This window comes from Calidris pugnax, unplaced genomic scaffold (genome assembly GCF_001431845.1).
Source record: "Calidris pugnax isolate Ruff unplaced genomic scaffold, ASM143184v1 scaffold103, whole genome shotgun sequence".
Lineage (NCBI taxonomy): Eukaryota > Metazoa > Chordata > Aves > Charadriiformes > Scolopacidae > Calidris > Calidris pugnax.
The window spans coordinates 7,000,717-7,013,505 of NW_015090990.1; the positions used below are offsets into that span (position 1 = coordinate 7,000,717).

Here is a 12,789-nt window from a genome sequence, read left to right on the forward strand (position 1 = left end):
GGGTGGTGAAACACTGGAACTGGTTTTCCAGAGAGGTGGCAGATCCATCTCTGGAAACATTAAGGATCAGGTTGGATGGGGCTCTGAGCAGCCGGATCTAGTTGAAGACGTCCCTGCTCACTGCAGAGTAGATTGGACTAGATGACCTTTAAAGGACCCATACAACCCAAACTATTCCATGATTCTAAATATTTGCAGCAACTTTCATGACAAACTCTCTGCAACCAAAGTAGTTCCCCAGCCAAAGACTCAGCAGTACCACAAGTGCCATCAGAGTTTTCTCTCCACCATCCCTCTTGCTTGAGGACTCTGGGGAAATGCCTTCTCCCCTCAGGTCCTAGCCCAGACAGCCTCCATCACACATACACGGCTCATTCCCTTCTGAGATGCTCACCTTTTGCTGTCACCTTATTCTATGGCCCCTCTCTGAGGAAGAAAAAGGAAAGCAATGAAGAGATGAGACCTTCCTGAGCCTTCTCTTGATGTATTTACTTCCCTTCCCCTCTCATCCTCCCCATGAGTCAATTTCTTTTGTATGTTGCCTGTATTTACATTTTTACCCACATCAGTACTACATCTTTTTTTAAAACAGTAATTCTCAGCATCTAAACCCAGTGTGTTCTGAACACAAACTACTGCAGTTTATATAATTTGATTGCCTCAAGTGAATTATTTTAAAAGAAAAAGCTTCCAACATTTTAGATAATATACTGAGCTTTGAGTCTTCATTTCTAGCATCTAATGTTCACAATGTTTATCTGAATATCAAGCCGTACTTTAAAAGCTATATAATAGTAGTAGATGAAGCATCAGAGGAAATTGTTTCTATCCTCATACTGTAGCTAACTTGCTCCATAATAATATGGTTCACAACTTATGATTCACTTTAACAAATCCCATAAAAATCCTCTGATGTGCTCAAGTCTCCATCAGCTATATGACTTAATGATCAATTCATCAGAAGACATCAATGGAATAGCTTAAAATCTGCAGTGGAGGTGGATAAATGCAGAAACCCCCTTTGAAGATATTAGTTGTTTACTACCTTACAATACCAAGGGAACGCTACAGGACAAAAAGCAAGAAATCTGCACCACTTTCATTCACTACAAATGGCAAAACTAGCAGTATTTTTACTTTTAGATGCTCAATAAATGTTTGCTCAGTAAGTTAATTACAACACAACAGAGCAGTTAGGGGCTCGCTCTTTCTCCATACACAGCTGCCCTAAAGGTAAGCTCATTCACCCTGCAAAGCTCCCAGCGTAAGGACAGTTGGATACGGCTGGAATGCAGAAGGTGGCTTCCTCTGGAACCCAGGACTGGCTGGGTATCTGAGAGCCTCCAGGTTTACATTCTATGATACAGGATGTAATTTATTTTTCAGACTTTTATGAAGGAACCCCCATATAACTGCCCTTCTTCTAACAAAACAGGAAAAACAGCTGAATTAGTGCAAAACAGATTACAGCCACAAGTTAAAGCACTAACACTTTAATATTCTGGACACTACTGTCTTCCCAAAACAGCATCTCTGTAATTTGTCGCTTACATCTCCTGGTGTGGTACAAGCTTGTCAATACATCATTGGAAAGCCAGCTCAAACCTACCCTGGCCTTTGTTTAGCAGAGTGGTAAGGTCCAAGCACCAGGACTCCCCGGGGCTGGGAAAGGAGACTCCTAATCCAGTGCCCTTAAAGCAGCACTGTACTGTTACCATAGTCACTATTTCTCCAGAGCTGTGAATTTGCATGCTGCAGCTAGACCTAGACCCAAAAGGTGCAGAACACAGGAGTCCTCTAGTCTCAGGTACAACCACTCACTGCCAGACCAGGGCCAGTATTAATGTGCCTACAGTAAGATCAAAGATGAAAAGCTTTTAACAGAATATACTGACAGATACTTGACACTGACTGGAGAATGAACTGAGATAACTCCTCACAAGTAATCCGATAATGGAAGAAACAAATGTATTTTGTTAAAAGTTAACAAATAATCATCAGCTCCTTTCCCCAAGTAAGCTTTCTGTTAACTTACTGAAGAACAAGACACTCAAATGTAATTCTTGACAAGTATCTTGCAGACTGCACAGCCCTGCCATGCCCACAGCAGCCTCACCTGTTCTCCTTCTGTGGTCAACAGTGGAGGGGAAGCACAACTGTTCAAATGCCATCAGAGATACCTTGCTAAACACAAGGTATCTTGTGTTTAGCAGCCAGCCAGCAGCTGCCCTGAACTTCTGTGATGGTTCCATAAACAAATAACTCTTGCTTTTACAGTCACAAATATAAAGAAATGCTTAAGCATTAACTCTGAATCTATACCACTGGGCAGAGGTATAGGGAGCTTGTAGCCCTCACGGTGAGATAGGCACCTCACAAAGTCCCAACTAAACGAAAAGGGTGCTGTCTGGTATAGCCCGCACTCATATTCCACACGCACGTTGATTATGTGCTAGCTCTGACCCTACTCACACGCTCAGGTTTCCATCAGAAGGAAACCCAGACACAGAGTGCAAAGATGTGCAACTCGGCTCACCTCCCACCACTGAGGCAGGGCACAGCCAGAGCTTGCACGGGGGCAGGGGTTTGCACCACGGAGCATTCTTCCCTCCAATGTAGGTCAGCTTAAATTAACAAAATTCATTCTGCAAAACTATGCATCTATTTTTGTTTTTTTTCCCAAGACACTGCCAACAGTGTTCCCAGGCCCCAGAGTGTATCAGCTGTTCAAGAATATTTTGTTTTGTTTAAAGGAAAACTTTCTGGTTCCTAAAATTTAAATTATTGTTTCCTTTCTCTCTACCAGTAACCATCTAAACCTTCATAATTGTAACACATTTATCTAGTTACTACAGACTTGCTTTTAGAGAGGCAAGAGGGAGAGAATTTTTTCACCCATCAATTAAGAGGATTCTTAACAAGAACAGAAGTTCATCATGCAAATAAGAGTTTGGAAACTCAAGTCTCCTAGGATCAATCTTCTGGTTTAAGAGCTGCAGAAAACCGAAAGCATAATCCCTGACATTTCACTGTACTTGCAGGACTAAAATGTTTGCCCTGTGGATATGCCAACGCGGCAAGTAACTGGGTAGAAGCTAATCACTCTATAGGTTTCATCATAATTTAAAAGTACCCAGAGCACCTCACTAGAACATCCACAAAGCAGTATAAATTGGTCTGTTTTGTAAATGGTTTCATCTACCTGTCTGTCAGCAGAGAGATGAAAAAGAATATTGATAGCATAACTGGGCAGTTATGTAAATTGGACAACTAAACCGATTCCAAATAATCTCTAATCTTTTCTCTCCCCACAATAAAATTTATTACTCCTCCCTTCAGTAAACAACCTTTGGCAGCTATGCAATTTTTTGCAGCTGTCACTAGAAAAGTAGTGAAAGAAAATGGAAGATAATAGATTTTAGAACTTGGTACTCATTCTGTGTAGATTTTTTTTCTGATTACTAACAGTTTTTGATGCCACTGTTTTAAAGCTACTTGTTATGCATAAATCTGCTATTTGTGTCTTAACACACTGGTTGCAATTTTGTAAATATTTCTCTATTTGACTTATATCTTTTTGTCAGCATAAAAAGCCCATAACATTTAACTTTCCCATATACCAATAATTAAGAGTTTACAACCTCTCGTAGATATCATGTCAATACAAACTGGATGTAAACAAGTTTTACAGCGAGTAGCAGTAAGTGTTTTAACTAAGTTAACCATTTAAGGAAAATGATTGTAAATATATTAAAAGTTATCAAAGCTTCCTATGAAAAAATACTTTTATCTATTAACTAGACTGCATAATTAAACAATTCAAATCTTAGTTATACACTGATTTTAATTAAAGGCAATCTGACTCATTTTAACATAGTATAAATTTAAGTCAGACAACATATTAGTATCCATTCTCTAAAATATCTGTGACTTCTCCACAGTGCCTGATCAAACTTGCCAGTGAAAAACGTTTTGAGTAGGCAACTTGCAATACAGCTATGGTTTATTTCTGTCAGAGGCTGACTGGTGAAGTGTGAAAGAAACTCATTAAAAATCTCTCACTGTGATCCTGCATTGCAAGGAAAAAAAGAAAGAAAATACTTAATGAAGGGTACACTTAGCCTGAAGCCACATTCATATTCTGCTTTTCATTTTACACTACTTCAGTTAGCAATTAAAAGACAGCAATTAGTCACAGAAACACTATTCATACTGGTCATACTGGGAGATTAAAGAGGCTAACACTTATTTTATGTTAATATTATGGAAGTAATGAGGGAGATCAAGAATAATACAGCCAACTAAAAGGAATGCTAAAATAAATAGAAAAATCTCTTACCTTAATCTTAAGACAAGATTCACAGCACATGGAACTTCACTATATTCATCGCTAACAGCAGGCTGAGACTATTAAAGAAGAAAGTAAAAAGTCTTATAATGGATGCCATTGGAAAAAAAGAATCCCGAAATACTTGCCATGATAACAGTTTGAAGTTAGCACAGAATATTTTACACATCCTCTAACTCTCAAAAACCTTTTAAACACTTTCAGTAACACAGTCTAAAATATAGCTGATACCAGTAAAACTGCCATATTTCAATTACAGAGACACAAATGATAAGGCCTGCATAAAGCACTGAGTGTAATAGCTTTTAATCCACCTTGCATCAAAGCTCCAATAAACTATTAAATAATATGCACACAGTGAGAATACCAAGCTATTACTCACATTGTTTTTGTGTAACAGCTTTGGTTGTTACAGAAGTCTTGCATCTACCCATCTGCAAAGAACTAGTAGCATGTCAAAGCTGGCATCACAGCTCAGAGTGTCTTTCACAGAGAAAAATCAAAAATATGGGTATCTTTCACACTATCGCTCCTTCCTTACACTATGAAACCCTCCCCAGCCCTCAACTAACATTTATATGAAGTCTCAAGCAAAAGTATACCCTACATACAGAGTATATCTCAGGGTCCTCTACCCTACTATGGTTTTATACCCAACTTGGCATACTGTGACCGCTGACAGAAGCCTGTTCAAAGGTTACAGTCAAGTCTGCCCAAAATAAGGACTTGCTCCACAAATCTAATTGTTTTCTAACAGTTGTGGTTTTTTTTAAAGTTGCTTTAACGTGAAAGTGTTACACAAGACCTGTATTTCATTATCTGTGCATTTTAAACAAAAGTTTATGAATATTTGGAAAACTATTTAATCACTCAAAGGGAACTAGATTTTTTTTCTACTTCAGTAGTTTCCTTCCATTCAGATAAACTACTACTATTATTTTCTTCAACAGACCTGTTATCTCAGTGTATAGGAACGTGCAGCCAAAAGACCAACAGGCGCACACCAACAATGACAAGCTGCACTTGTCAGTTCCAAGTCAATTTCTGGAGCATTTAGGAAAACAAAAATCAGCAGAAGACTTCAAGCAGAAGCTTTTTTATCTGTCATAAACTAAACAACTCATAATAAAAGAGTTACCTGTACAAACTAAGTCACAAACTGTAGAACTCTCAATTTCTAAATTTCTAAGACATAAAAAGACTGTCTACTGTCCTTTTATTTCTTTTTTCTATACTCAACTTACGTAAGACATCTCAGATGCCTAAGAAGTACGTAAACTAGCTCTGCAACAGAAAGACTGGGGTCATCACAGGAGACAACAGGAAGAAACCCGACAGGGAGCTGTTATTCTTTTAGAAGATTTCTATGACACCAATGAAAATCAAAGAATCTAAAATTGCAGGTGAAGTGGCAAGGGTCACCCACCCAAGGAATAGACATTTTTAAAAGAGCACTTTGGCTGTAAGCCAGTAATCCTATTAAGCAATTATTTATAGCACCAATGCTTCCCACACTCTCAGCACAGGGCCATGAAACTCAATATTGTATTTTATTCCTCTGAATTAATTCTCTATACCACAGCACTGAACTATTTTACAATATATGGGATGAAGCATTTTAATTACAAGCTACATGTCGTGATACAAATCCTAATAATGAAAAATTATCTGGAGATCTTCTGGCTACTCCAAAGCAACAATCATTACACTAACAAGAAGACAGCAATTAGCATGATCCAGTTATAAAGATTCATTAAAAACAGTCAAATTACCTATTTTAACCAACTCTCCTGGGCATGAACATAACGTGACTTTAAGTTTCCTATCCATTTTACCCAGTGTGTGCTCAGATTAACTGTTACAGGCCCAACTGCATACAACTCTATCTTCACAAGTACTTGCTAGACAAGGCTGCAGAACAACACTCCCGCCTCAACTTACATTTTTAACAACAGAAACGAAAAAGAAATCCCTTCACTAGAACACTTGGAAGAAAAAAAAAAAAAAAAAAAAGATAAAGATATTTTTACCTCTGCGTTCTCCTCCTCTTTTACTCTTCGTGACTGGAAAACAAATGCAGTGAGATATGAGCTACGCAGCTTTATACATCAAAGATCTAGAAATACGAACAATTAACATCAAGACAGGGTATCTTGCAGAGTGTAAATGTCTTGGCACAAACAAAAGTTACCTTTTCCTGAGAAACAGCAGCTTTGCCTTCCTCGCTCTTCTCATCCATTTCGTCATCACTCCATTCCCAGTCCCCATCTTCTGTTTTATGTAGGTGACCACTGGAACCTGGTACTCGTCTGACCTACGAAAATATTGTGTTCAACATTACACAGACATGTTTAGCCTTTATTGGTGTTATGGTTAATCAGCAATTCTTTGTTATTTTTGTTCTGTATGCTTTCATTAGTTTACTGGAGGAATCACTAGCATACTGGAATAATACCTGACTTCAGGGGTCATAATTGAGCCAATGGGAACAGCTAAGCTATAAAAAATTCATATGGGGAAACGGGGTTTGAATATATTTTACAACTGCTTAGGAACAAGCTCGAATAGATGACAACTGCTTACTATGAACTAACCCTTGAAATGAAAGGAGGCTATTCGAGGAAGCAGAAGTTACACAAGGTTGTTCTTGGGACACAAGTCTTAAGAATTTAGTTGTTCTGCTAAAAAGCTTTAAAATGTGTAAAGGTGTTCTGGATAGTTTAAGAGTAAAATTATCCTTATTAAAAAACAAACAAAAAAAGCAGCTGTATGCAGACTGAGAAGGTAGGCAGGCATGCACCACACCAAACTAATTGGGCAAACTCCTATAGATCAAACAGTCTAACAAGGCTTAATAGGAGTATGCAGCAGCTAAATCTGAAAATCAAATACTCTTCTGATGCCATTTTGTTTTTCTCAGAGCCTGACAACACACTTGTTTTCCCTAGATCATGTTCAGCCTATTTGAGCAAAACAGAAGAACATTAAAAAGTCCCACACCTTGGTATGCCATTATGAGACCCATGAGATGGCTGAAAGCACAGCACAAGAAGCAACGTCCCATTAGTGTTTAGATTAGAACTAGTTTCTCCAATTGTTTCACATTTCTGAACCAAGATACAGTTCCCACTGCACAACTTCAAACGCTCATCCAGGTAAGCTCTCCAGCACTCATCTGCTCCTCTCCCTTCCCTTTTGCACATGTTTCCAGAACCTAGGCACATTTCTGTACTTTTTTCAGTCCTTATGATATTCCTTCTTTACATTTCTTCCCTGCACAACTGAATAAGAGCGCATTACTCGGGTCGTCTGCACTTTGTACTCAGTCGAAACTGGGAAGAGGGGAAACCTATAAATGACACCATGGGAATATCCTAGTCCATCATTAGAGGAACAAATTCTGCACTTTTTTTGCCATTTCCCATGCCAGGCTCCTAATGCACCAGCTGAGCAGCTCTAGCTGCCTCAAAAAGCTCATGTGTGTTTGGGAGGGAGGACCAAGCAAAAGTCAACAGAAGCAGCAGCATAGCAATTTCTTACTCAGCTGCAATCAGCCCAGGCACAATCAGTGGGCTCTTACTGTCTACATCATCAGGGATTAGGACAGATACAAGGTACTCTGGCAGATGACTTGCCTGGTGCTTGTGGATATAATTTATTATCCTTCAAGGAACAGTCCTGACACAGACTTTTGTTTAACAGCATAAGCATTTTCCCAACAGTTACGCACAGACCTATTAAAGGACATCAACCACAACCAAAAACATGCTTTTCAAACAGAACAGAATAGAATGGTTTACAGATACATTCACACACTACATCATGCACTAATCAAAATCTCTCTGCATCCATTTTCAGTTTTCTGAAAACTTATTCTAACTAGAATGATTTTAATGGGGCTTAATGATGCTGGCAGAGAGTTATGGGAGAAAGCTTTACTGATGAAGATGGAGTGCGTTTCAAGTTTTTAAATAGATTGCCTTTTAATAAGCAATAAAAAAAAAAACAGTTTAAGGAAAAGAAAATAAGTTACTGCAAAATAAAATACTGTGTTAAATTAAATGATTTTCTTGAAAGGTGTATGAAGGCAGAAAAACAAAACTTTAGACTTTTACTCTGCTTCAATCAGACTGATTACCACCAGCACATATATTCACAGGAAAGAAATCATAATTTAAGAAAAGTACCCAACCTATTCAGCCTTCAAAAATGTGAAGTTGTTGCCTACGACATTTTTTTTTTTGTTGGTGGGTCTGCTTAACATTTGCATTACATAGCAAATTAATTTGCACAATTTTTGATTAGCAGTGGCTTTGCCCAGGCTCAGTTCTGGTTAAAGCCACAAAGACTCAGTCACACAGGGAGGGCATATACCCTGGGTGCAGGACAGAGGAAGAGCTGTGCACCACAGCTGCAAATAAATTAATCGTCTTTTTATTCATTGTAAACCTGTATAACATCACATATAGGATGGAAATAAAATAGCTTAAATTTCTGTTGTAATAAAAACTAGTAACAGACTTGATGCTAGTACAGTGTTGCTTCTCTTCAAATTTTTCTAGTGTCTCTTCCAGAGCACATTCATTAAAATGCATACTGGTAGTAACACACATGAAGTATTTCAGGACATTTTACCATATTCAGCTTACATTAATAAAAAGCTCATATTACTAAAAATTAATAAAAATACACCAGAAGAAGTAAAGGAATAAAACCTACATTGTACAGCTAAAGCGTTTTAGGCTTTGGAATTAGAACAGCCAGAGAACCGGTTTAAAGGGCTAAGATAAGGCAACTGAGACAATCTACTAGTTTGCTACCGTGGAAAGAGACAACCCTGAGATGTTCAGCAGGACTGCACCATGACCTAGCTGGTAGTACAGTGAGCAGATTCAACCCACCAGCCTGGGAGAAAAATTAGTCTTTCTTTTCTGAACAAGTTTTTTTTGCCAGATTCTTGAGTTAAATCTGCCCATCTTGAGGTCAAATAGCAAAGACTGTAAGCAAAGAGGCAGAAACAAAAAGGGCAGTGAAAGGGAAGATGGATCATCTTGTCTTGGCAGCAGCAATCCCTAAAGATCCTCAAAATCACGTACTCCCAAGATGCCAACCAGCCTCATGACTGGAGTGCACAATCTGCTACACCAAGTCTCCTCAAGCTTTCATTTGTGCCCCTATAGCTGTGCAGACACGGAACACAGTTAGCTAGCAGCCAAACCAGCTTTTTCGTTTAGCTGATCATGAGCTTGCACAAATGGAGGAGCTGGAACATCATTTTCAGTAGCAGCCCCAATCATCCATAGTAAGAAAGCATTGTAAATTCCCAAAAGGTGATACAGATAAATATGAACAGGGAGCAAATAAACCCAGACACAGCATACATTTTTCTCCATTCCCTTTTGTGGGCATGCTAGTTTAAGTTCTTTAACTGTCACACAATCTTTTGCCATTCTTTCTTGTTTATTCAGCTTTCAGTATTAGGCTCAGAATTTTTTCTTCCATTCCTACATGCAAACATTATAAACATGTTGCTGGATTTTCAGTATAAAAAGCCTTTTCCTAAGCATCCTTGCAACTTTTTCGTCATGACTTAATTTATGCAATCAATACTACACATCAGTACACATTTTCCTAGAGATAAAGAAGAAAAGAGTCAAACTACCTGCTTCAAGTATCTTTTTTTACATGCTACATTATCATACAAATACCTCTTTTCTTCATGAAAAAAGCATGAATAGCACAATGCTGTCATTTTATGTTCTGAAACAGGAACAGTAGCATAGAAACACATTTTACAGCGTGAATATCATTGGTATCAAATATTTAACTAAAAAAAATGATATTACCTGAGGAAAAAATAATTTGGTATTTTCTCATATCAACATATAATTTCTATTTTCAGAAGGATAAGCATTTAAGCATTGTAATGACAACTGCAAAGTTTGGACACCACAGTAGCACCACATGAGATATGAATCAGCTGTAGGGATCAGCACCAGTTGCAACGTTCATAACGTGTATTAGACTATGATCATCTGTAAGAGTTTAAGAACAGTCATAATCAATCCAACCAATAGGCTCCAGCATTGACCGTTTCTATCTTTGCTTAGAAAAGAAAAAGCAAGCGTGAAGGCAACCCTTCAGCACTTTATGTATTCCCCCAGTTTCTAGTAATCCTCTTTTCATACTAAGTTTGCTTTATCAAGACAAAGACAATTTAAATAACATCAAAAGCCTTAAGACCTTTTGATAACCACAAGATAAAATTAAAGCAATTTTATCCTTTAAAGAAACACATTCTTCTTAAATACTTGCCTTTGGCCACCAAACACCTGTCTTTTGTGCTACCCCAAGTCCCAGTTTGCTAGGACACAATCTATCTTCTGCTCTAACCCGTTTTTCCCCCATCTCACAAAACATCACAGAATTAAAACCAAACACATTTTTATAAATTGCAAGTCTCTACAATACAATCTTCAGAAGACTTTCACTTAATCACAAACGAGTCTTTCCGACCTTCTGGATTACTCTTGAAGCGTTTGTCACAGAGTGAGATAAAGCTCTATATCCCTTTTGTCCTTACAGGCCTAAACAACCTTCAACTCAGGAAAAACCTTTTCCAGCAAGCACAAGAAGGGCTGTTGTAACAGGCCTGTGAGGAGAGGAAAGGAAAAAAAAAAAAGGAATAAAGATATGCAATCACTGAGTGGTACCGGAGCCAGAATTGTTCTGTTAGAAATGCATCTTCAGAGTGAAAACAAAGACAGTGTTTCTCTAGATGACACTGTTGCATACTTTACTGTTTCGTTTCCTTTCAGTTTACAAGGCGTGCAATACACAGAATTATTTTGCTGAAAAATAGTTATATCCATACACCTACTGAACTGCAGCCTGTTAAGCACTCGCATTGCTCAATGCAACAGGAATCTATGCCTCGGGTGTCAGGCATTTGTAGCAAAAAACATTATGGTATGCCCACCAGGGGAGAGGGAGAAAACGATTATCCCATTTTCTCCCATCAAACCATAGTCCCCTATGGCAAAGCTTACAAATTCTTTCCTTTGGTGGTGGGCAGCTTAAGCTACTCTTTGAAATGCCGCAGCTTGGAGAAATTAACAAAAACGCTGCAACGGGCCAACACAAAAATCACTACATAAAAATGATTAAGACAGTTCATGGGCACATAACACTCAGCTGTTATCTAAAAAATAAATTAGACAGTTACTGATGGATAAAGTTATACAAAGCTGTGTTCACCACTGCACAAAGTATTCATCTGTGCTTTGCCAATAATCTCAGCCCCACTGGTCACTGCAGGAACCTGTAGAAAAGCTGACAGAAACACCAGCAGATCTGAAGAGATCACACAAACAGACATCAAAACCACGATCAAGATATTTTCAAACAGCAAAGATACTCCTACCCAAATTCACAGAGACAATACAACATGATGAATGCCTCCAAGGGCAACTCAAGACCCAGCATCTCTGTTCCACAAGTGTTTTTCGAAATACATGTTGAAAATACACTTCACAAATACGGGCATTAAGAGTTTTTCTACCCTCAAAATAAAGTGCTAAAGGAAACTAGTGTGAATGAACAGTGTCAAGGTTATGCAAAACAAACCATTCATCCAACTTCTTGTATTAACCCTGGGAGAGAAAAGAATTATCCAAAGACAAGAAGAAAGGAAGTTCAAACTATGCTGATCTTGAAGACTTGAAGGCATAACTTAGGAACGAGTAATGCATAGCCCTCAAAGAATGCCATACAGTGAACAAGAAACTTCGTGCCCTGTTTATGATACTTTACTCTTGAGAGAACCGTCAAGATTTTACAGTCAAGTATAGCATTTCCTTCATATGAACTGCCCTTCAAAGAATGCACTACATTCTTCCTGATTCATGCTATCTTGAACTCCTGTTGTTTATGGACAGTTAGTTAAAGTGTCTCCTTTCTATGTCCCCCTTTTCTTTCTATGGGAGGATTTTTAGGACTGTAAACATTTGGCGACTACATCCATGGTTTCCATCACAACACCACATAGATTGCAAATTCATGATTCAACCTGCTGGAGGGAAGACATCTCTGAAAACCTTTATATGCAGCCTAAAATTTTCAGTGAACTTCAGTCCAACTTCCTGATCTCTCTTTTGCCAGTGTTGAAATTGGCAAGAAAGTCCAGCAACATAAGAACAGATGCTCATCCTCAAATGACATTAGCAATTGGGTCTATAGGTAGCTTTAATTCCATACTCTCATTCACTTTGTTTCAGGTTGATTTGTTCCAAACAAATTATAAATGCCCTTCCATTATTTTTCTTACAAGCCTGTGTAAGAAGGGTTGTCTTGAGCAGTACTAGCCTAGGACAAAAATTAATTTCTGAAGTGCTGGATGAACAGGGAAGAAAAGGCAAATGGAAGGTGAGAAGAACAACAGT

General features: G+C 38.2%; 1 protein-coding gene across 3 annotated transcripts in view; it reads right to left on the reverse strand.

Moving 5' to 3' along the window:
* STK39 (serine/threonine kinase 39) overlaps positions 1-12,789 on the reverse strand; it is a 103,623-nt gene that overhangs the window by 38,010 nt on the left and 52,824 nt on the right. For all 3 annotated transcript variants that reach the window (XM_014954432.1, XM_014954431.1, XM_014954433.1), the window contains exons 11-13: positions 6,540-6,662; positions 6,379-6,411; positions 4,340-4,407 (exon numbers count right to left, since the gene is read on the reverse strand). In XM_014954432.1, the coding sequence (XP_014809918.1) occupies positions 4,340-4,407; positions 6,379-6,411; positions 6,540-6,662 (224 nt within the window). The remainder of the gene's footprint in view (positions 1-4,339; positions 4,408-6,378; positions 6,412-6,539; positions 6,663-12,789) is intronic.